Genomic DNA, 24,090 nt, shown 5'->3' on the forward strand with positions numbered 1-24,090 from the left:
TTTTTAAAATTTTCTGTATTAGATGTCAAGACAAGAGGAGCAGCCAGGGCAAGATGTAGCCCCAAATGCAGCTAATGGACAAAGGAGGGATTCCAGATCGACTATGTTTCGTATTCCTGAGTTCAAGTGGTCTCAAATGCATCAGCGTTTGCTCACTGATCTGTTATTTTCCATAGAAACAGATATACAGATGTGGAGAAGGTTTGTCCACATGTTTATTACAAATGATGTGTGTAAACCTTATTCTTTGTTTCCAAACAAAATTGTATAGTTAACACTTTCCTCTTAATTTCAGATATTTTGTTAAAAAGTAGACTATAAATTATTTCTGGGGCAGAGTTTTATTGAATTAACTTTTATTCTCCATTATGAGAAACCCTGTTTGGATTATAAAAACTTGGAACCCAGAGATGTTTCTTTAAAAAACTTTGCTGAAGATTTTCTATAGCATATTTTATAGTATGAAATTCACCATAAGGTAAGTCTACCAAGCAGGTTTAGTACAAAAGTACTAAAAAATAATTGGGATTTGTGTATAAAATTATACAAGTCTTCAATGCTTAAAAGGTAGATTTATCCTCCGTTGTGTGATTTATGATTTTAAAAGTGCCTGATTTATTTATTTTCATTTATATGCTATTTTTATTCTATTTAAAGGCATTTTAAAGTATTTCTTAAGAAAATGTTAGCAGTTTTAAATAGCGTGTTTGGTTCCCTTTACCTTTTAATTTTTGCCACATGGCTTCTCAGTTTTGTTCCTAGTTGAGGCTAATTTACTTCAACTTTTTATATCAAGAGTAAGATGTACAGAATTTATGTTTTAGCACCAAAGGAAGGCATGGATAATGACCACTGCTATGGTCTACTTCTTCTGAGGAAGTATAAACCCCAAAATGTCTCCTGTATGGTTGTCTTTCCTCAGCTTTCAAGATGAAGCAAAAGCACCTTCTTATCTTCCCTACCCTCAAATAGGCAGGCTGTGGTTTCCTTTCTTCAGCTTTTCAGTAAACATCATTTATCTTTGGACAGCCATTCAACAAAGACGGTTATGGACTTCGTGAATAGCAGTGATAATGTCATCTTTGTACACAACACAATTCATCTCATCTCTCAAGTGATGGACAATATGGTCATGGCTTGTGGGGGTATACTGCCATTGCTTTCAGCTGCTACATCGGCTACAGTAAGGACTTAACTACTATGTCAAACTGGTGTGAAAGCTTGGGTGTTATGCATTCTTATTGATTAAAACTTGAATGTGGTGCTTACTATACATCCTGAGGGCTGTAAATCAAAAGTAACAGAATTTTTTACAATTACCTGAAAGGACCTTAGAATCTGTTCTAAGAATAAAAGGACTAAAAAGAATGTTGGTTTTCTAAGGATGAGTCAGCTAGTGAAGAATTTGATTGACAGTGTTTCACCTGTATGTTTCCAATGCTTTTTTTAAAAGATGAAATGACAAGTGAATGTTGAACTAGATTTTTGAAAGACTGACTTTTTATAAAATTTAGAAATTTGGGGAATGTATTGGGTAGAGTTAAATTTTTATTAGAACATAGATGTAAATGTCAAACTTTATTCCTTACAGCATGAGCTGGAGAATATTGAGCCTACTCAAGGCGTTTCAGTGGAAGCCTCTGTGGCATTTTTGCAGAGGTTAATCAGTCTTGTGGATGTCCTCATTTTTGCAAGTTCTCTTGGCTTTACTGAAATTGAAGCTGAAAAAAATATGTCATCTGGAGGAATTCTGCGGCAGTGTCTCCGACTGGGTGAGCTGTTAAACTTAAGACTTTACTTGAAAGTTTTTCTGTAATACTCCTGACAGGGAACGCAACAGAGAATCCCTGATGGAGCAGGAGAAAAGTGGGATGCAGAACTTAAATTTTAGTAAAAAGACCAGCCTTAATGGTCTGTTTGAGACTGGAGGGACCCCAGAGGACATGGCCTCTGGATTCTCTGTTAGCCCAAAACTAAAACCATTCCTGAAGTGAACTCTTCAGGCAAAGACTATAAGACATAAAATGATACTGGTGAGGAGTGAGCTTCTTGGATCAAGAAGACACATGAGACATGGCAGCTCCTGTCTGGAGGTGAGATGAGAAGGCAGAGGGAGACAGAAGCTGCTTGAATGGACACGGGAAGTACAGGGTAGAGAGAAGGAGTGTGCTGTCACATTGTAGGGAGAGCAACTAGGGTCACATAACAATGTATGTATAAGTTTTTGTATGAGAAACTGACTTGAATTGTAAACCTTGACTTAAAGCACAGTTAAAAAAAAAAAAAAAAGAGAAAAAAAATTTTTTTTCTATAATCCACACATAGTTGACAATTATCTTTGCTCCTGGTGTGGAAAAAAAGTTTGCTGGGAAATTTGCCTATGGCTACTTACTAACCTCCAAAGAGTGAAGGACTGTGTCTGACTGTGCTGCAGTAGTAGCTGTCAAGTTTGATAGAGGACATGTGTTTTGAACAATCTACAAAAGTGATCTGGTCAGCATCCCCCTTCTTTCCCTTTATTTCTCAAACTTTAAGATACATGTGACTCACCTGAAGATCTTTTCAAAATGTAGATTTGATTCTGTAGGTCTTGGGTAGAGCTTAACTTTGTATCTTTCGAACAAGTCCCAGAAATGCTTACAAACACGTTTGAGTAGCAAGATTCTAAACTAGCATCATTCAAATACAGCCTTTATTCAAATAAGCTGTGTTAATTTGTTAAAGCAGTTAATAAAACTATTACCTTTCTGTTTTTCTCCTGGAAGCAGTTCTTTCTTAGATGAAAGTAAAGATAACGTGAAATGACTTCTTATCTTTACCTGGATTTCCCTGCAGGAAGCAAAAAAAATTTTTTTTCTCTTTGCAGAAGATTTTCTGGTTCTAGTTGTAAATCCTGAGACTTTGTTAATTGATTTTGCTTACTAAATGGAGAGAAGGAGGGGACCAAGAAATTGGAAGCTAAAGGATTAGGTTCCATGGCTATATGAAAACAGATGAGAAATAAGGCACCTATGAAAACAGCAGAAGTGGAAAATCTACTTAATAAAATCTTTTTCCACATTATAGTTTAGGGCCTGTTATATAAACTGAGGTATACCTATACTTAGACCTTTACGGTGCAGTTTCTAATTTTATTCAAAATACTGTTCAGAGTACTTTTAGACTTAGGATTCTTTAAAGAATTTGGTATAACTGTTTAAAGTTGTTTTTTAAAATTTTAATTAAGAGAATCAAAATTGGTGATTATAACAAGCTATCACTTATTCACTACTGCCATTTATCTTTATTGCTAATCTTCACAATGAATCAGCTATTTTGTTCCTTTTATTTGTGAAGGAATTGGAGCTGAGAGAAATTAGGAAGCTTACCCAATATTCAACAGCTATAATTCCTGAGGCTGGACTTTGAATAGTTTTGTCTAACTAATGCTTTTCTTTCTGAAGTAGTACCCCTGTTTAGACTTCTTATTAGTAATATAATTAAAATATTTAGTCTTCCTTGCTTTTGTGTACACTCACTCCTCACTTATCAACATGGTCAGTTTCCAAAGACCAGGTCATTACGTGAAAGTCAGGGTTATGTGAAATACTCTCAATTTCCTGCCCCTGTCTCCCGTCCTCCCCAGCTCCAGCCCTCCTAGCTCAGTGGCCACTGTCCCTATGTACCTTTGGAGGTCCTGGGCTCACCCTTGCTCTGCTCACCTGAATCAGAATTCATGCTGTGGGTTGCTGGCCTGGTGTCCTCAGCTGTCCGTTGTCCCAGCTCAGGTTGTGTAGTGTACTCTGTGTGGTACGCTGGCAGTGTGGTCTGGGTGGTGTCTTCACCAGGGGACAGCTCCGCAGACAAAAGTATGGGGCTGGGTGGGGGGGAGGGTGTGCCTGGGGGGGGAGGATGCGAGGCAAGAGCCAGAGCACTGATTGCCCATGGGCTCCAACCATGGGTTAAATACCTCAGGGCAGCATAGTTCCTCCCTCCCTGTGCCTTGGACAGCTGCATGGCTAGGGTGTCTGGGTTGGCAGGGTTGTTAATACGCAAAATAGTTGAATTTTTTTTACTTCTTTTTTTTTGATGTTGTACTTAGACGAAGGTATACAGAATGAACTAGTTTCTCGTTAAAAAGTTAGTACACATAATGTTTTGTGATATTGGTTACCAACTCCAAGACATGTCAATACTTTCCCCTTTTCGACCTTGGGTTCCCTGTTGCCAGCTTTACCTGTCCCCTCCTGCCTTTTAGTCCTTGCCTCTGGGCTGGTGTGCCCCTTTAGTCTCATTTTGTTTTATGGGCCTGTCTAATCTTTGGCTGAAGGGTAAAGCTCAGGAGTGACTTCATTACTGAGCTAAAAGGGTGTCCAGGCACCATAAACTTGGATTTTTTGTACTCTCTGTCAGACTAGTAATCCTGGTCTTTTTATTAATTTTTTTTGTGAGTTAGAATTTTGTTGTACATTTTTCTCCAGCTCTGTCCGGCACCCTGTATTGTGATCCCTGTCAGAGCAGTCAGTGATGGTAGCTGGGCACCATCTTGTTGTTCTGGACTCAGTCTGGTGGAGGCTGTAGTACCTGTGGTCCCTTAGTCTTTTGTACTAATCTTTCCCTGGGTCTTTGGTTTTCTTCATTTTCCCTTGCTCCAGGTGGGGAGATTTTTTATTATTGTTGCAAATGCAAAATGTCAGATAACGAGATAACGTGAGGAGTAGGTTTATACTATATTAAACCTTTCTCCCTTCCTACAAAAGAGTACGTTTCTAAAAGCAAAGAACTACAGTAGAAATGCTTCACTATACTCAAGGGTCGTTACATTTAGAAGCTAGGGAAATACTCTATCTTCCTCATTTTGTAGCTGTAGAAGAGAAGAAAGTGCTAATTCAGTCTACTCCAGCACCACTTATTTTTAGATATGGAAATGAGACCAAGCAGGTAAATTGTCCATAATCACTTAATATATTATGGTTCCAAACCTGTTGCCATCGAGTTGATTCTGACTCAAGGTGACACCGTGTGTTATACAGTAGAACTGCTTTGTATGGTTTTCTTGACTGTAATCTTTGTGGAAGCTGTTTGCCAGGCCTTTTTTCCATGGAGCTGTTGGGTGGGCTTGAACTGCCAGCCTTGAGGTAAGCAGCTGATGGCAAACCAGGCTGCTAGAGGATGGTAAGCTAGGTAAAAAATCCCAGTGTTCCTGTCCCTGGTCTCCTCACTGTCATCCATTCTTGAGGGTGTGGACGGGTAAGGTGAGGGGAATGGCAAAATAATAGTATCCAAATCTGATGTGGTTTTTACTTTCTAATACAGATCTTAATTTGATTCTATGTAAACTTTGACAGAGATAGTATAAAAAGTTATTTTGTGGGTAGGATTCCAAACTTGACAGTTTGTGTTCTATGTCCTTTCCCTCCTTCCTCCTGTCCCTTCCTTCCTTTCTTCCAACCCTTGTTGCCCTCTTTTGGCACCTTTTCGAGCACTTTCTTTCTCAGTTCTTCTCTCTGTTAGCCACGTAATAGTCTGGTGATAAATAAAATCCCCACTTTATATAAGTTTTCTGTTTTGCTCCTAATTTTCTCTTTCAACCCTGTTCAGTTCAGACTTCTTGAGTCCTACTGACTTGGCTGAGAATTTAAATGATTACTTGATAAGAAACAATTTCTAGTCAAGTGTGGATGACCAATTAGCCATTTAAACTTCAAAATTAATTAAAAAATTACTTTTTAAACGGATTTCTAAATAATCAGGCATTTATTTGACTGGTGGAACTTTAGAGAGATCATTTTAGACAGTTTATTGATCAAATTCCTTTTTCTTTCTCCTGCCTTTTAAATATTTTTAACACAAACCAATAGTAGCTAGATCCTATGAATGCCATATTATCTGCCAATCTCTAGTATCACACTCTAAAGATACAGCACAAGAAAAACAGGAGAGTTGCCAGTTTAACTATCCTATCTTAACGAAAGTAATAGAAGATTATCACCTTAAACCAGTTTGTATCAATCTGATGTGCTTTCCATTTTCTTCCACCTTCCTTTTAGTTCTTTTCTTCTCCGTCTTTTTCATAATAAAAGATCTTTTCAGCTAGCCTGGGTGAGACCTAAGAAACAGTAGTCTATTATTAAGACTCCTCAACTTTTGCCCTTTTAGCACTGTGTCTTATGGTAGCCAACAGAGTCAGACAATTCTAGATAATAAAATCCAGGACACATTTTAGCAATTTGCTGAAAGTAATCTGTTTCGAATAAAATCTTACGTAAATTGTATCGTGTAGGTGATTTTTATCCATTCCATATTCTTAAATATAGTTTTCTCTTCTTGCCCAATCTTTTCCTTAAAATAAATTACAGTGTGCGCAGTGGCAGTAAGGAATTGCTTAGAGTGTCAGCAGCATGCACAACTGAGAAGTAGGGGAGATACAGCAAAAGGCCGGAAGACAACACATAGCCTGATTTCTATGGGGAAATCTGCAGCAAAGGTAAGAATACAGACTAGCTGATTTTAAAAAAGCAAACTCTAATGATTGAGGTCTTAAATTTATTTGTTCACTTCAACCTAAAGTTAAATAAGTCTGACAGAGTTCCCAGCCTAGTTGTTTTAAGCTGTGGCTATAACATTCAAATATTTGTGTTTAAATATACAGTAAAGATTTGATTATACTTAATCTTGTCTGCTTTTCTAAATGTTTACTTTTCTTGTTTCTATAATTCCTTTTCCTTCAGATATGTCAATTTGTATTTCATGTACTTGACGGGGTAGCATGCAGCATGTTTTTTCTTGCATGGTTCTCCTCTATACCTCCCCCATGCCCTGTCTCCACCGACCCCTGCCCCCTAAATAAAAAATGAAAGAAAGAAGTGGGGGGCGGGGGGCTGGAAAAGGAATGTTGTAGCCTTGCTTTTCTGGTTCTTAGAATACTGTGTTTATTTTTTTTTAAATGACTGTTTAATGTGTGCATGTGTTTGTGTATATATACATATGTATGTATATATATTTTCTCTTAGAGTCCAGTGGATATTGTAACTGGTGGTATATCTCCAGTAAGAGATCTTGACAGACTCCTACAAGACATGGATATTAATCGGCTTAGGGCAGTCGTCTTCAGAGACATAGTAAGTTACTGTATTTCTTTCGCATAATCTGTTAGCTGATACATATTTCTAATTCCAAAATATTTAGAGTCACAATACTTTGTGATGTGAAGTAGTCTAGTAGAGATAGGAAGACTGGAAACTAATTCTCTTGACAATGATCTTACAATGTTAGACTGTTGGAAAGGATTAGCTATCTAAGTGGAGTTAGTATATCAGAGCAATGGTAGTAAAAAGATAACACATTATTATATTCTAAGCACCACAAAGGCTTATGTGTACTTGTTAAGTCCAACAGCTTCTTGAGTTGTGTACTTTGTAATTCCCGTTTTATAGATGAGGAATCTGAGGCACAGAGGGCTTGAGAACTAGTAAATGCTAACGAAACTAGTAAATGATAACAGCCAGTTCAAACCTAGCCATCTAACTCTAGAGTCCATGCTCTGAATGTAATAAAATATTCCACTTCTGAATGGCATGTTACTGTGCTGAATATAAGATATTTTTTCCTCAAAGGTGTATTAATGTGATATAAATGTGCATGATGAATTGTTGCTCTTAGTGTGGTGTTACTTATTTTTTTAAATGGAAGTTTTGTTTTAGCTGATTTTGATAAAGTATGTGGCTGTTTTGTGAAGCAATTTTAAGTCACACAGGAGAGAATAGAGATGAGAATAAAAATCATTGGTAATTTCACTCACCAGGATTTACAGTATTATTAGTTAATATTTGTTGGACCACTTACTAGATATTAACCACAGTACTGTATAGTCTAAATATATATTAGACATAAATTTCTTTTAAACTTGATAACCTCAGTTTTTCATTTTTCTTCCGCTTTTCTCTAACGTTTAGTTCCTCTCGAATTCTTGACTAAGTTTTTATATACTTAGAGGATTAGGAGTATTATCACTAACTGATAATTTTTGAATACTTACTGCATATTAAGCACAGTACTGGATGCTCTGTATCTACTATCTCATTTAATAATCTTACAATAATCCAGTGAGAGCATAGCAATATTAGGTTAAATAATTTACTCAAGATAACACAATTAAAAGAGATGGAAGTGGGCTAAGGGCCTGGTGAATCCGATTCTTGACATTTTAATTTTAACCACTGGGCTCTGCTGTCTCCCTAGATTTCAGTTTCCTGCTTTTTGAAAGCCATTACTATTCCTTTAATGAAGAATCCACCCACCTTCTGTTTGAAAACTCTCTGACCTTGCTGACTTGGGCCCATTTTGGGGCCAAATGATGCTGTTTTTTTCTCCCCATTTTCTTGGGCAGTGCAGAGTCTACCATCCCATACCTTCGTAGTTCCTAAAATGATCTTCAAAAATTTAGAGTAGATGATGTTACTCTTTTGCCTTAAAAACTCTCTGATGGCTTCCCATAACACTTATAATAAGACCCAAACTTCTCACACTGGCTCTATGTAATCTGGCTCCTGTGGACTTTTCTAGCCTGACATTATAGCACAATATTTGGAAACAGAATCAAAATATCTCATTTGTCTACCATGTTACTCTCCAAAATAATAAATAGTTTTAAGTTTTTATAAATACTAAAATTATATAATCATAGGCATTTTAGAAAAGAGAAAACAAAGATAATATTCTCAGAACTGTACCCCAGAATTTTGCTTCTTCTAGCATAAGCAAACTTTAATCAAAAACAAAACATATTACCCTGTGGAAAAGTATTTCCCTGAGGCTGAGAAATAAGATTTTAAACTGGAGTTCAAATTTGCTTTTTCTCTTATATATGCATAAGAGGTAAGTTACTTAACTCTCTAAGCCTCATGTTGTTCAAATGAGTTAAGGGATGTATATGAAGTACTGTATTTTTATGCAAATAACACGTGCGTTATAGTTTTTTGCCAACCCCACAACCCCCTCATACATTATTTTCGTAGGCGCAGTGTGTGTTATATGTGTGGGTGATATTTACATGGATACATTATTTGTGCAAAAATATGGTACCTAGCACAGGGCCTGGTTCCCAGTAAGTTTTCAAAAAATGACAGCTGCCATCTATTTCAGGAGGTAGGATTTAGACATAAGTATCTGTGGGGTGGAAACCCTGGTGGCATAGTAGTTCAGATCTATAGCTGCTAACCAAAAGGTCGGTATTTCGAACCCACCAGGCGCTCCTTGGAACCTTATGGGGCAGCTCTGCTCTGTCCTGTAGGGTCACTATGAGTTGAAATTGACTCCACGGCAATGGATTTGGTTTTTTTGGTATCTGTGGGATATTTGTTCTGTGGGGTAAGAAATCAAGCCTACACTATAGACTTCATACTGTAGTTAGTAAACATAGAGCATATCAGTGGGCTAAAAGAGAGGATTTAGATAGACATAAATAATTGAGAACAGATTAAGACGGTAAAACCAAATATGTTATTTGCCTAAAATTTTAATATTGATATCATCACTAGATATTATAACAGGCATCAGAGTTGTGCCAGAGGAGCACAGGCATGTCTAGAGAAAAGGGAAAATGTACATTTATCTTGTCCATCAAGACTAAGATGTTCTTGCACATAAACATAAAACAAAACAAAACAAAAAAAACATGGATTTTTGTCAGATTACAACTTTGTCCAATAATTGCATCAAGTGATATGTTCAGGTAGATGCACATACCATACTTTTTCCTAAAACTGATTGTGTCGAAATATTTTGACACTGGTTAATTATTAACTTTTAGTTTCATTTGTACCATTAGTTTTTGTTTATTTATCTGCTTTGCAGCAATGTTTCTTTGTTTTCCTCATCCTAAACTTGTGTACTAATTGAGATACGTTTAGTTTGGTGGTCTAGTGGTTAAGTGCTACGGCTGCTAACCAAAAGGTCGGCAGTTTGCATCCGCCTGGTCTTTCTGGCAGACACGGTATTTGTAATCCTGGACACTTGGTTGCCTGTACTATTTAAAATACTCTTGAGAAGTCCTTTGTTATCCTGTTGTATATTTGACTTTTTTTCTCTTGGAAGTTGGTCTTTTAGCAAAACGGTTATTGTAATTTTTACATACTGTAATTTATATGATTAGAAGTAAAAATAATCAGTTATTCACATATAATGATAATTATTGTTTAATTTTATAAAATGCATGAGGACGTATCTCTTCAGATTCAGTTATTTATTTATTTTAAATGAGCCAGCCTCTCTTTCCGTGTTATGTGAGGATAAAACTTCTCACTTAAAGGTGTTTTTCTAAGAGTCGTTGTTAGTATTTGCTCAAGTGGACTTTATTACTATTTTCTGTGTATATTAAAAGATTTGTGAACATATATTGTATTTAAATATCATCATGTGAAATAAAATGAAAATGTATTGTGTAGTAGTGGTATAATCAACCACTTTTACTTTTTCCCAGGAGGATAGCAAACAGGCTCAATTCTTAGCCTTGGCAGTTGTGTACTTTACTTCCGTTCTTATGGTCTCCAAGTACAGAGACATCCTGGAACCCCAAAACGAAAGGCGCAGCCAGTCGTTTAAGGAAACTGGCAGTGAAAGTGGGAATGTATCACTCCCTGGTAAGTTTCCATCTTTTATTTCCTGGCATCCAAGTTTCAGGTAAAACATTAGCTATACCTGATAGTAAAAAATATTGATTCTGGGATTTAAATCTATTTGTGTATGAAATGAGATCACACATTTATTTTTATAAATAACCATTTTAATTTTTTAAAAATCTCATGCAATTAATTGCAATTGAAAAAGAATTTCTTTTGTTTAAATTGAGCCATCTGCTTAAAAGACAAATAATAAAAAAAAAGTTAAAATTTTTTACGAAAAGAGAATTAAAATTTGTTTACTGAAGCATTTGCTGTGAAGAATAAATAACTCATTCTCTTAGGAGAGGGCTGGTGGCACAGTGGTTAAGTGCTTGGCTGCTAACCAAAAGGTCAGTGGTTTGAACCCAGCAGCTGCTCTGTGGAACAAAGATGTGGCAGCCTGCTTCTGTAAAGATTATAGCCTTGGAAGCCCTGTGGGGCACTTCCACTCTGTCTTATGTGGATGCTATGAGTCGAAATCGACTTGACAGCAGTGAGTTTGGTTTGGGTTTTATTCTCTAGGAAAGACAGATTTGTTAAGTAACTGTAATAATTGGAGCTTTAGATGTAGCTGCCACTTTTAAAAGTATTGTTATAAAAGTAGCTATTGCGGTTATTGAAATAGCTATTTTAGTTATAGAAGTAACTGTCACCCAAAGGAGGAGACTTATTCATTTAATAAATATTTATTCATTGCTTACTAGGTACTTGGGTATATTTATAGATAAAACAGAAATATATCTCTGTCCTCATGGAGCTTACATTCTAATGAGAGGATATAGAAAATAGCAATAAATATACTAAATAAATTGTATAGTATTTTAGAAGGTGATTAAGTGCTAAGAAAAAAAACAGCATAAAAATATTAGGAATGATTGGGGGAAGTGGGGTGTAGATTTTATTCTCAGGGAAATGGGTGTGGATTTTACACTAAGGGAAATGGGGAACCATTGGAGGGTCTTGAGTGTAGACATGTCCTCTAACATATATTTTAAAAGTAGCACTCTGGATTCTGTGTTGACAGTAGGCATGAGAGGGCAAGGAAAATCATACATTGTTATCTCTTGCTGTGTGACAAGCTACCTGGAAGCTTAGCAGCATAAAACCACAATCCTTCTTGTGATTCTGTAAGTTACATTTGAACAGGGTACAGTGAGGATGATTCATCTCTGCTCCAGATGATGTTTGCTGCGGTAAGAAGTCCAAGGTGACTTCTTTACTCATTTAGCTGTTATGTCTGCTAGGATGGCTTCAGTAGCTGGGGCTGACTGACAGAAATGGCTTATTTGGAATTATATGTCTGGGGCCTTGATATTTGCTGTCAGTTGGATTTCTAGGTTTTACTTCTTTAATTCTGAGAACCTCTTTATCTCCACATGGCTTCTCCATATCCTTGCATCCATATGGTATCTCTTCATGTCCTGTCCAGCAAGGTAGCCATATTTTTTTATAGAGCAGTTCTGGGATTCCACGAGTACAAAAGCTGCCAGACTTTCTTAAAGCTTGGCCCCAGAATTGGCATTGTCTTAGTTTATGCTCTCTAGAGAAGCAAAACTAGTAAAGGATATAAATATATGTATAGAGAGATTTATATCAAGGAAGTGGCTCACGTGGTTGTAGAGGCTGGAACGTCCCAAGTCTGTGGGCCAGGGTAGAGGTGTCTTCTATCAGTTGGGGCTGCCGAACCCAAGATCGGCAGGTCAGAGAGCAGAGCTCTTGTTCACAGGTTGCAAAGATCAACGAATCCCAAGATTGGCAGGCAAGACCTCAGGTAAGCTGCTAGCTCAAGTCCCGAGAACTGGAGGTCAGACAAACAGGAGTCAGCTGCAGGATCCAGAGCTAGCAAAAGCCTGTGAGCCCTGCTAGAATGTCCACTTACATTTGATGTAGGCCACACACCCAAGGAAATTCCCTTTCAACTAAATGGCGACTCACAGCAGATCCCATCGTGGAGGTCATCACATTATATTAAATCTCATCATGGAAGTGATCACAACATCATACGACTGCCAAACCACTGAGAATCATGGCCCAGCCAAGTTGACACACAGCCTTAACCCATCACAGGCATTGTGCTACATCTTCTATATTCTATTGCTTAACTTAGTCAAGCCCAGCCCTTTTCAAGGGGGTGAATACCAGGAGGCATGGTTCAATAGAGACATTAAAGTAACCATTTGCCATTACCAGTTAGTAGAAATTGTAGTAATCTAGGGTGATAGCCTTATGAGATTGTGAGAATCAGATTCTGGATATATTTTGAAGATGAAGACAACAGGATTTTTAAACATTAGGTGTGGGTTATGTAAAAGAGATCATAGTAAAGAATGATTACAAGGTTTTTTACCATTACCAGTGTAGAAGACTAAAAGGAAACAGATTTTTGGGAAAAAAGAAGAAATTCAGTTTTAGACATGTTGCATTTATGATGTCTTTTAGACATACAAAAGAAAATGCAGAGTACGTAGTTGTATATAAAAGTCTGAATTTTGGAACTTTTTTTTTTTTTTTGTTGTTGAGAGTAAATGAGATCACTAGGGAAGTAAAGGAATACTAGAAGTTTTTACCAGTGAGGTAGTAGGAGAAAAATCGAGTGTGGGTTCTGGAAGCTAAGTTAAGAAAACAGTATCGAGTTGGAGGTAATAATCAACTCAGGGTGTTAGGTCAAAGACTGTAAGGACTGAGGTTTGACCGCTGGATTTCTAAAGGTGGAGGTTTTTGGTGACTTTTTGTAAGAGCGTTATCATTGGAGTGGTACGGTGAAGAAAGCCTGTTAGGAGAAAATGAAGCAACACAGAGAGAAAAGGGGATGCTCCTTGTTGAACTGGATTTGAGGAATCCGTATCTCAGGTATAGGTCATGGGATTATTATGCAGAGAAATAACAGCGTAGGAAGAGAAAGAGGCTTGAGACATCGTATTGTGTTCAGCAAATAGGGAGTAATTTGGTGTTGCTGGTGTGTAATGTGTCATGGCAAAAGTAACAGGAGATAAAGTTGGAGTGTAGTCATTTGATACATATTTATCGATTACCTGCAATCTTCCAGGCATTGTTGTACGTGCTAGAGATGCAGTGGCAAATAAGACAAATTCCCTAACCTGATGAAGTTTCTGTTCTAGTAGACTCATGTTATTGAAGAGCCTTGTACATTATCCTAAGGATTTTGGACTTTTTCTGTAGGCCAGTGACTAGTAACCTTGTGTTGCCACCCATTGATATGATTAGTTTGGAGGTTTTCAATGGTGTTTTATTATCAATAATACTAATCAATGTTTGTCGATAATTAATTTTATCCCCATATGTAACATAAATTTATCATAAAAATGTGATTCCTATTAAAACGTCATTCAGAGTATGGTAGACCTTCTTGTTTGGGAAAGAAAGTAGGAACAGGTCTTGTCTTTTTCTCAGCCTGTAATTTTTATCCCATTCCTATGAGTATTGTTCCTTCCTGTCAACATCTTGTCCTTGTATGTTGGGTTAGGAAAAAATGGATATTTCCTGTTGTAGTCAGTGAGCACCCCATCAAAATGTTTCAGATCTGCAATTGACTTAATGTAACATAAAAGGATAGACTAAGTTATTGTGATATGTGAGATGATGAGGAGTTAAGACCAATGATATAGAAGAGGGGTGGTCTGGAAAAACATTAATAACTTGCTCCCATTGAGAGAAGTAGAGAACTTGACAGTGAGTATCAGCTCATTTATATACAAATTGACCCTTATTACTTGCCTAGAAGTATCTCAAATTGAAACACTTTTGGATTTTTTTAATCTATTTTTAAAAAAGATTACTGATTGATACAGCGGAGAAGTGGTTGATTGTGTTTATGGAGTATATTTGAGTCTTTATATATTATCAATTGTACTTATTCTTTAATTTTACTGTCTAATTATAGGCATAGTTACTCAGTACATTTTATAGATTGTTTTTGCTTTTTAGAACATTCCATATACTCCATAACTTGAAATAATAGATGGAATAAAGAAACCACTAAGACTGAATATACCTTTTAAAGTTGCTTCTAAATATTTTGATTTTTTCTTTTCTTCTGTTTCTGGGTAAGATGTAGAAAATACACCAGCAACACTCAGCCCTATAACACAGGCATCAGTGGACGAATCAGAAAGCATAACATCTGCACGAAGGAGAGACTCGGGCATTGGGGAGGAAACAGCTGCTGGAGTAGGTGGAGTAGGAAGCAGTGTGGACGCAGCTCCTCAGACAGCACCTCCAAGTGTCAGTGCAGGGCCCGATGCAGTCAGCGAGGTGCTGTGCACTCTCTCTTTAGAAGTCAATAAATCTCAGGAAACCAAAAATGAAAGGGAAAATGAGGTGGATAACAAGGCTGCACCATCAATTCCAGTTTCAAAAAATGTCAATGTGAAGGACATTCTCCGAAGCTTGGTTAACATACCAGCAGATGGAGTCACGGTGGATCCTTCCCTTCTGCCACCAGCCTGCCTTGGAGCTCTTGGTGATCTATCTGTTGAACAACCTGTGCAGTTCAGATCTTTTGACAGGTACTGTCAATAGCCTATTGCTTTGTTATATTTATATTTCTACATTTTAAAGATTTAAAATTAAACAGGAATTCAATTTAACTCTGCTAAATTTTTCAGCTTCAGCATCAGCAAAGGATGTTTGGATCCAGTTTATAAAAATAACAAGGATAATTTTTTGTATGGTTTGCATACCATTTCAAATTGTTATTTATCAACATATCAATAAGATGATTTTAAAAAAGAATTTTAATATTTGCAAGTTGTATGTTAAATACTATGTTTTCTTTGGTTATAACAGAAATATCTTGTACTTACAAATGGTTATCCTTGACTCCCTGGCTGCCAGTACCGTGCCATCCTTTTTGAAAAAAAGCTGGGAATCTGTGGTTCCAACAGGTTCAGGAATTGAAGATGTTCAGAGCCCCGAGAGCTTGAGAAAGCTGACTGCAGATTCTTCACTGTGTTGGTTCTGCTGCCCTAAAAAATGGTTTACTACTTTACTTGAAAATTTTCACTGTATATTTTTAAGCTTTCTGAAATTCTGCTAAGACATGTATTAGAGTTATAAGCATTTTCTTTTTTTTTAAAAACAATATTTTTATTTGAAAGGAAGCTCTAAGTTACAGGTAAGTTGCAAGTATAGTACAAAGAACTTTTATTTTTCTTGAGCCATTAGAAAGGAAATTGCTGACACTGTTCTATCACGTCGGAGTACTGTATTGTGTATTTTCTATACAACCACACATAATACATTCATCGATAAGGAAGTTAACATGGATATATTACTACCTTCTAATCTTCTAACTAACATCTTCCAAGCTCTGCGAATTGTATCAGTAGGGTCCTTTATAGCAGAAGGATCCAGTTCAGACTTATGTGTTACATTTAGTTATGTCTCTTTATTCTCCTTCAATCTGAATGATATCATCAGAATTCCCTTTTGCACTCCACTTCAGTATATCAGTATATCTCTTGAAATGTATTACCCAAGCATAGTTCTCTGAAGTTAATAGCCTACTTACTTAAGGCATTAGTAAGGCATAGAATTCATTTCTACACTATTTTAAAAGAAATAAATGACCTTGACATGTTTGAAGATTACAACCCAGCTATTTCATACAATGCCCCTCCAATTACATTTGTCTGATGGTTTCCCAGGATTAGATTCGAGTTATTGGATTTTGGCAGAAGTATCACAGAAGTGATGCTGTTTCTTCTTGTTGCAGCGTATTAAGTGGTACATAGTTTTGTCTAATTACTGATTATGTTCACTTTGATCACTTATTAAAATAGTGTTTTCTAGGCTCCTTCATTGTAAAGGTATTCCTTGTGACAGAGGCACTATGAATCTCTAGGAATATCCCATTTCTCAACAAACTTTCAATTCATTCATTGTATGGCCTCATGATTTCCTAATTTATTGAATAGGTTTTTATTATTTATGTTGATGTTCAGATTGCCTCTGATTTGGCCAGAGGAGGCCCTTTCAAGTTGGCTTCCGTTTTCTTTTGACATGTCCCCATCATAATTTCATTTTTTTCCTGATGAGTGAATTTTATTGTTATTCACATTAAATGTTGGAACATGTAGTGATACCTTTTTTAGTTATTCAGTCTTTCCCCCACTTTCAGGTTGTTATTTATTTCTCTGTGTCTCCTGTATTCTCTATTTCTTCTCAGCTCCTAGTTTTCTACTTCAAAACCAGGATTGCTATGAATTGACATATTATATACTCAAGCTTTTTATATCCTTACTGTCTTAGTTATCTATTGCTGCTGTAACAGAAATACCTTATGTGAATGGCTTTAACAAACAGAAATTTATTCTCTCATAGTGTAGGAGTCTGAATTCAGGGCACCAACTCCAGAGGAAGCCTTTCTCTCTCTGTTGACTCTGGGGGAAGGTTCTTGTTATCAATCTTCTCCTGGGTCTAGGATTTTCTCAGCACAGGGACTCCAAGTCCATAGGACCCATTCTGCTTCCATCTCTGCTTTCTTGGTGGTATGAGGTCTTCTTCTTCTCTGCTCGCTTCTCTTATGTCTCAGAAGATACTGACTCAAGATACAGCCTTATCCTGTAGATTGTGTCTTGTCTCGTTAACATAACTGCCTCTAATCCTGCCTCAGGTAGGATTTGCAAAACATAGGATAATTACATCATATCACAAAATGGTCAACAATCACGTTACTGGGAATCATGGCCTAGCTAAGTTGACGTACATTTTTGGCAGGTACAATTCAATCCATAACACTTAAACCAAAATTACTTATGGTACATAAGATTCTCTGAAATTTAAACTAGATTCAAAGAGGATGTGGAACGAGGGATATCATTGATGATGTCAGATGGATCTTGGCTAAAAGCACAGGATACCAGAAAGATGTTGATCTGTGGTTTATTTACTACACGAAGACATTCAGCTGTGTGCATCATAACAATTATGGATAACATTTCAATGAATGGGAATTCCAGAACGCTTAATTGTGCCATGCAGAGTGAATACATAGACCCAGAGGCAGTTGTTCGAACAGAACGAGGGGATACTGTGTGGTTTTTAAAATCAGGAAAAGTGTATGTCAGGGTTGTATCTTTTCACCATGCTTATTCCATCTGTGTGCTGGGCAAATAACCCAAGAAGCTGGACTGTATGAAGAAGGTGGCATTAGGATTGATGCAAGATTCATTAACAACCTGTGATAGGCAGATGACACAACCTTGCTTGCTGAAAGTGAAGAGGACTTGACACATTTACTGATGAAAATCTTAAGACTGCAGCCTTCAGTATGGATTACACCTCATCATAAAGAAAACAAAAATCCTCACAGCTGGACAACAAATGGGAAAGACCAAAGAACTGATCCTTTTGAAATGTGGTGTTGGTGAAGAATATTATATATACCATAGACAGCCAGAAGAACGAACACATCTTGTATCTTGGAAGTGCAGCCAGAATGCTCCTTAGAGGCAAGGATGAAGAGACTTTGACTCACTCTTTGGACATATTATTAGGGGGGGCCAGTCCCTGGAGAAGGACATCATGCTTGGTAAAGTAGAGGATCAGCGAAAAAGAGATAGACTGTCAATGAGATGGGTTGACACAGCAGCTGCAACAGTGGGCTCAAACATAGCAATGATTGTGAGGATAGTGCAGGACCGGGCAGCATTTTGTTTTGTTGTGCGTAGGTTTGCTATGAGTTGGAACCCACTCAGTAGCACCTAACAATGACAAGACTCTCTGAAAGAACACAACGAATATGTAACTTCAGTGGGGGTTCTTTTTGGCATCATCTCCCATTTTGACTTTTCTGCCTCTTCTTAAAGATTAGAGAAATGTTCTGGAGTTAGGAGATGGAAGTTTGCATTACAGATAAATGGCATATTGGTATAACTATAATATGACATTATAGATATAATGACTATTACATTCCAATGCCTTTATTTTTTAAAATACTTTATAACACAGAAATTCCAAAGGAACTTGGAAATAATGCAACAATGTCATTGATATCATATGTAAGTAAAATTTTGCTGAAGATAATTCAGAAACAGATTCAAGAACCTAACAACAGCATAACATAGAAATTAGAATACTGGCTCTAGAAATCAGCCAAAACAGATTTTTAGCCCTAGTTATATCACTTATTAGTGGATTTAGACAAATTACCTCTCCCTTAAGCCTAAATGGAAACCCTAGTTGTGTTGTGGTTAAGAGCTACAGCTGCTAACCAAAAGGTCAGCAGTTTGAATCCACCAGACGATCCTTGGAAACTATGGAGCAGTTCTACTCTGTCCTATAGGGTTGCTATGAGTCAGAATGGACTCAATGGCAGTGGGTTTTGGATTTTTTAAGCTTAAATTTCCTCATCCTAAAATGTGGATAGTAGTAGTGCTTATAATTAATCTATAGCAGTAAGTATAAAGAAATTACTCATTACATGTTGTCATGGATTGAATAATAAAAAATATCTGTCACCTTGCCTAGGCCATGATTCCCAGTATTATATGATTGTCCACTATGTTGTCATCTTATGTGATTTTCCTGTGTGTTGTAAATCCTACCTCTATGATGTTAATGGATGGGATTAGCAGCAGTTATGTTAATGAGGCAGGACTCAATCTACAAGATTAGGTTGTTTCTTAAATGAATCTCTTTTGAGATATAAAAGAGAAAAGGAAGCAGAGAGACAGGGGGACTTCATACCACCAAGAAACAACAGCCAGAAGAATACCACGTCCTTTGGACCTGGGGTCCCTTGACTAGGGAAGATTGATGACAGGGTCCTTCCCTCAGAGCCGACAGAGAGAGAAAGCCTTCCTCTGGAGCTGGCATCCAGAATTTAGACTTCTAGCCTCCTAGACTGTGAGAGAATAAATTTCTGTTCGTTAAAGCCATCCACTTATGGTACTTCTGTTATAGCAGCACTAGATAACTAAGACATGTAAACTTATCTGTCATATAGAGTGAGACATTTATTCACCACTGCTTTCTGTTATATGTGTATTGTTGTTACCTGCCATCAAGCCTGCCCCCTTCCCCCCCGTGCATATCGACCCCACGTGTGTATATAGGCACTAAACACTTGGAATACATATTACAAATAAAAGTGTTGTAGTCTCAGTATGTGCATTTAGTGGTTAGTCATTCATAAAATGACTAATCGCTGGAAAAATGAACAAATAATAGGAACAGGCAGTTCAAATAAGAAGAAACACTAATATGTAAGTATGTAAAAATGGTCTACATCATTAATAATGAAAAATATGTATTAAAATAGCCATGAGTAATATTCTCCTGTTAAATTAGCAGAGATTTGAAAGAAGATGAAACCTAGCGCTTGTGAGAGTATGAAGAACATTTTTTCTGCTGTTATAGTGAGAGAGTATTTTGGCATCTATTATAAGAGCAAATTGTTGGTATTGATTAAACTTTCAATTATATAAACTTAGTAATTGTACTTCTAGAAGTTTATCTGAAGAGCCATACAAGTATAAAATGTTGTCCGTAAGAGGAATTTTATAATTAAGCTAATGCACGTCGAACTTTTTTATCCTGCGAAGTACTGTTCTAAATGCCTACTTTAGAGATGAAAAAACTGAGGCACAGGAAGATCAAGTAAGTAGCCTCAGGACTTATACAAGGACCTAAGGTTCCATCCTGGCTGGCCCTCGGCTGCTGTGCCATATAGCCTTTCACAGCAGCACCCTTTCGTAATAGTGAAACATTGGCTTATTCATAGTTACCAGTCTATGAAGGACGGATTGCATATGTTATTTTCTATACATAAAGAACTATGCAGACATTAAAAAGAAAAAAAAAAAGGCAGAACAATATGTATTGCTGTGAAATGATATTGAAGATATATGAATAAGTGAAAAATGAAGTGACAAAATTGTTTGGAATTTATGATCCTGTTTTATAAAGATATATATGTTCACACACACCTCAAAAAGTATTTATCAAATTGTTAATAGCAATAGCTATCTTTTGAGTGGAGTCCCTGGGTGGGGCCAACTGTTGAATCACTAGGCTGCCAACTGAAAAGATAAAGGTTTAAGTCCAGCCAGAGGCACCTTGGAAGAAAGGCTTGAAAAGTATAATGAGCAGCTTTACTTATAAGCATGGGGAGAGTTGTGAGTGATTATTTATTTATTTATAGATTCTCAATTTTTATATTTTGTTCAGATTTATGTTAATCTTATATTGGGTAATCAGAGAAAAAATTTAAGTGGGACTATAGATTTTCAAATTTACTATGTTTTAATAATATAGTTGAAAATTATTTCCTATAAATGACCAAAATTTCATATTTTTTGGACTTTATTTCTTTTTAAATAGTGTAGAAATTAAATCTATGCCTTACTAACGCTTTGAGTGAGTAGGTTATTAACTTCTTTAGGAAACCATGCTTGAGTAGCACAATTTAAGAGATTTATAGAAGTGGGAAGCAGATGAGAATTTCGGTGACAGCATTTTTCAGGATGTTCTGTGGAGCTTACTTTCTGGTGTGCATTTAACATATAGTTTGATGGCAAGCAAACTGGTTTGTGAGGTTCTTCCTCCCTCCCCCGCTTCTTTTTTTTAAGCAAGAGACACCTTTTGGAAAACTGTTTCTATATAGCCATAGACCAGTGGAATATCTTTGGGAATTTCAAAGCAACCTTCAGATCATGTGCTTATCTCAGGAATGCTGTGTCAGAAATCACAACTCTCCTCATATCTTAAGAATTATCAACTTCCAAGCTATAGCTGGAAAGTTTAGAGTGACAGCTCCATGAGTGAAACCTTGCTGAAAGCCTGCCAGGTTGTGGGCCTTTGTGAACAGCAAGGTGTTTGTGTTCATTCCCATGCCAAAATTCTTGCTCTTATCTAATTTGAAGATCCTCTCTGGTGATTAGTGGATGCCAAGGATTCATCTTGATAAAAAGTTCAAGGGCTCCTCTGGCTTTTCAACTATATCCTTAGGGAATAAAGGACTAGACTTAAAATTCTCTTTTCTCCTGCAGTGAACTGTTTGCACTTTAAATAAAATAGCATTGATGTGAAGGCTTGTGATGAATCTATTTGAAACTGATAAAATTCTGAAATAGAACCTCAGAGCCTTTGTCATTTGGAAGGCTGATACTGTCTGTCTGTTCTTAATAAATAAAAAGAAACTTTCAAAAAGACTTCTAGTTCTTTTAAAAAGAATTAAAAAATCAACAGTATTTTCACTTGATAGCTGTAGGACCTTAGAAATTTTACTTCACTTCTTTCTCATGGGTAAAATGGGGAATAATAACATGTCACACCTCCCTCATGGATTGTTGTAAATATTAGATCTAATACTTCATATGTATCGTTAAAAAAAAAAAAAAAATTAGTGCGGTACCTCAAAAATATTAAGTGCTCAATAAAATTAGTGTATATGTAAAGGATAAATATAATAAGCAGAATTTTATCTCTTTAATATTAAATTTTGAATATACAGTTTGGAAAACTAGCTTGCATAACTGGTTATCTATCTTCCAAATACTTTATACCAAAAAATTTGAATTTTTTTTGTTAAAATTTATGGCAGATGTTAAAAATTCAGACATTTGTTTCTTAAATGTTATAAAGGATTTTAATTTGGTTCCTAAGTAGAAATTTAAGCAATAGGCTGAGAAATATGCGAGAAGTATACTTTGCACATTCCTGGCATATAGGCTCTCAAAGTTTCGTCGAATGAGTTTTGCATTTTTTTTGTGTGTTTTCCAAAGCGTTTGATAAAGGCTTAATGTGAAATGCTCAGTTCTTGCATGACCAGGCTTCATTATGGTGGGTAAATTTTGAAATTTCTATGTATTTTTTAAGCTAGTATATGTTTACTAGTTTAGATTTACACTTAGAGTGAACAGGATAAGTATGATAGGTTAAAGATTGCCTCTGTTGAAGATTTTAGCCTTTTATGGTAGAGGGAATGAAAATATTCCCAAATCCGCCTACTGCTTAATGTCCTTTTAATTGCAGCATTATTGTTACGTGGCTCATAGCTGAACCATGTTATATGAATTCCTCAGAATTTATTTGAACTCGTCAATGAATTCGGAAGTTGATTAACTTTATTTCTCTAAACCAAAACCAAATGTGTTGCTGTCAAGTTGATTCCGACTCATAGCGACTTACAGTGACAGAGAGTAGAACCTTCCGACTCATAGCGACTTACAGTGAGAGAGAGTAGAACCTTCCGACTCATAGCGACTTACGGTGAGAGAGAGTAGAACCTTCCGACTCATAGCGACTTACGGTGAGAGAGAGGAGAACCTTCCGACTCATAGCGACTTACGGTGAGAGAGAGGAGAACCTTCCGACTCATAGCGACTTACGGTGAGAGAGAGTAGAACCTTCCGACTCATAGCGACTTACGGTGAGAGAGAGTAGAACCTTCCGACTCATAGCGACTTACGGTGAGAGAGAGTAGAACCTTCCGACTCATAGCGACTTACAGTGAGAGAGAGTAGAACCTTCCGACTCATAGCGACTTACGGTGAGAGAGAATAGAACCTTCCGACTCATAGCGACTTACGGTGAGAGAGAGGAGAACCTTCCGACTCATAGTGACTTACGGTGAGAGAGAGTAGAACCTTCCGACTCATAGCGACTTACGGTGAGAGAGAGTAGAACCTTCCGACTCATAGCGACTTACGGTGAGAGAGAGGAGAACCTTCCGACTCATAGCGACTTACGGTGAGAGAGGGGAGAACCTTCCGACTCATAGCGACTTACGGTGAGAGAGAGTAGAACCTTCCGACTCATAGCGACTTACGGTGAGAGAGAGTAGACCTTCCGACTCATAGCGACTTACGGTGAGAGAGAGTAGAACCTTCCGACTAATAGCGACTTACAGTGAGAGAGAGTAGAACCTTCCGACTCATAGCGACTTACAGTGAGAGAGAGTAGAACCTTCCGACTCATAGCGACTTACGGTGAGAGAGAGTAGAACCTTCCGACTCATAGCGACTTACGGTGAGAGAGAGTAGAACCTTCCGACTCATAGCGACTTACGGTGAGAGAGAGGAGAACCTTCCGACTCATAGCGACTTACGGTGAGAGAGAGGAGAACCTTCCGACTCATAGCGACTTACGGTGAGAGAGAGTAGAACCTTCCGACTCATAGCGACTTACGGTGAGAGAGAGGAGAACCTTCCGACTCATAGCGACTTACGGTGAGAGAGAGTAGACCTTCCGACTCATAGCGACTTACGGTGAGAGAGAGTAGAACCTTCCGACTCATAGCGACTTACGGTGAGAGAGAGTAGAACCTTCCGACTCATAGCGACTTACAGTGAGAGAGAGTAGAACCTTCCGACTCATAGCGACTTACAGTGAGAGAGAGTAGAACCTTCCGACTCATAGCGACTTACAGTGAGAGAGGGTAGAACCTTCCGACTCATAGCGACTTACAGTGAGAGAGGGTAGAACC

At 37.2% G+C, this 24,090-nt stretch overlaps 1 protein-coding gene and 1 long non-coding RNA gene across 4 annotated transcripts in view; one reads left to right on the top strand and one right to left on the bottom strand.

Moving 5' to 3' along the window:
* The window catches only part of LRBA (LPS responsive beige-like anchor protein), a 769,624-nt gene that overhangs the window by 162,401 nt on the left and 583,133 nt on the right, over nucleotides 1–24,090 (top strand). The window contains exons 24-31 of the mRNA XM_049905216.1: nucleotides 23–201; nucleotides 1,030–1,183; nucleotides 1,592–1,772; nucleotides 6,339–6,466; nucleotides 6,993–7,100; nucleotides 10,460–10,619; nucleotides 12,367–12,411; nucleotides 14,710–15,166. Coding sequence (XP_049761173.1) covers nucleotides 23–201; nucleotides 1,030–1,183; nucleotides 1,592–1,772; nucleotides 6,339–6,466; nucleotides 6,993–7,100; nucleotides 10,460–10,619; nucleotides 12,367–12,411; nucleotides 14,710–15,166 — 1,412 coding nt within the window. The remainder of the gene's footprint in view (nucleotides 1–22; nucleotides 202–1,029; nucleotides 1,184–1,591; nucleotides 1,773–6,338; nucleotides 6,467–6,992; nucleotides 7,101–10,459; nucleotides 10,620–12,366; nucleotides 12,412–14,709; nucleotides 15,167–24,090) is intronic.
* Nucleotides 23,085–23,894, bottom strand: LOC126087665 (uncharacterized). 3 transcript variants are annotated; one of them, XR_007519811.1, is made up of 4 exons: nucleotides 23,811–23,894; nucleotides 23,651–23,770; nucleotides 23,252–23,331; nucleotides 23,085–23,131 (listed from the first exon to the last, which is right to left on the bottom strand). It is a non-coding gene; the product is annotated as an uncharacterized LOC126087665 (long non-coding RNA). The 3 variants fall into 3 exon arrangements; XR_007519813.1 differs by lacking the exon at nucleotides 23,252–23,331 and adding an exon at nucleotides 23,372–23,450; XR_007519812.1 differs by lacking the exons at nucleotides 23,252–23,331; nucleotides 23,651–23,770; nucleotides 23,811–23,894 and adding exons at nucleotides 23,372–23,490; nucleotides 23,571–23,628.

The sequence above is a fragment of the Elephas maximus genome, chromosome 13 (genome assembly GCF_024166365.1).
Source record: "Elephas maximus indicus isolate mEleMax1 chromosome 13, mEleMax1 primary haplotype, whole genome shotgun sequence".
Lineage (NCBI taxonomy): Eukaryota > Metazoa > Chordata > Mammalia > Proboscidea > Elephantidae > Elephas > Elephas maximus.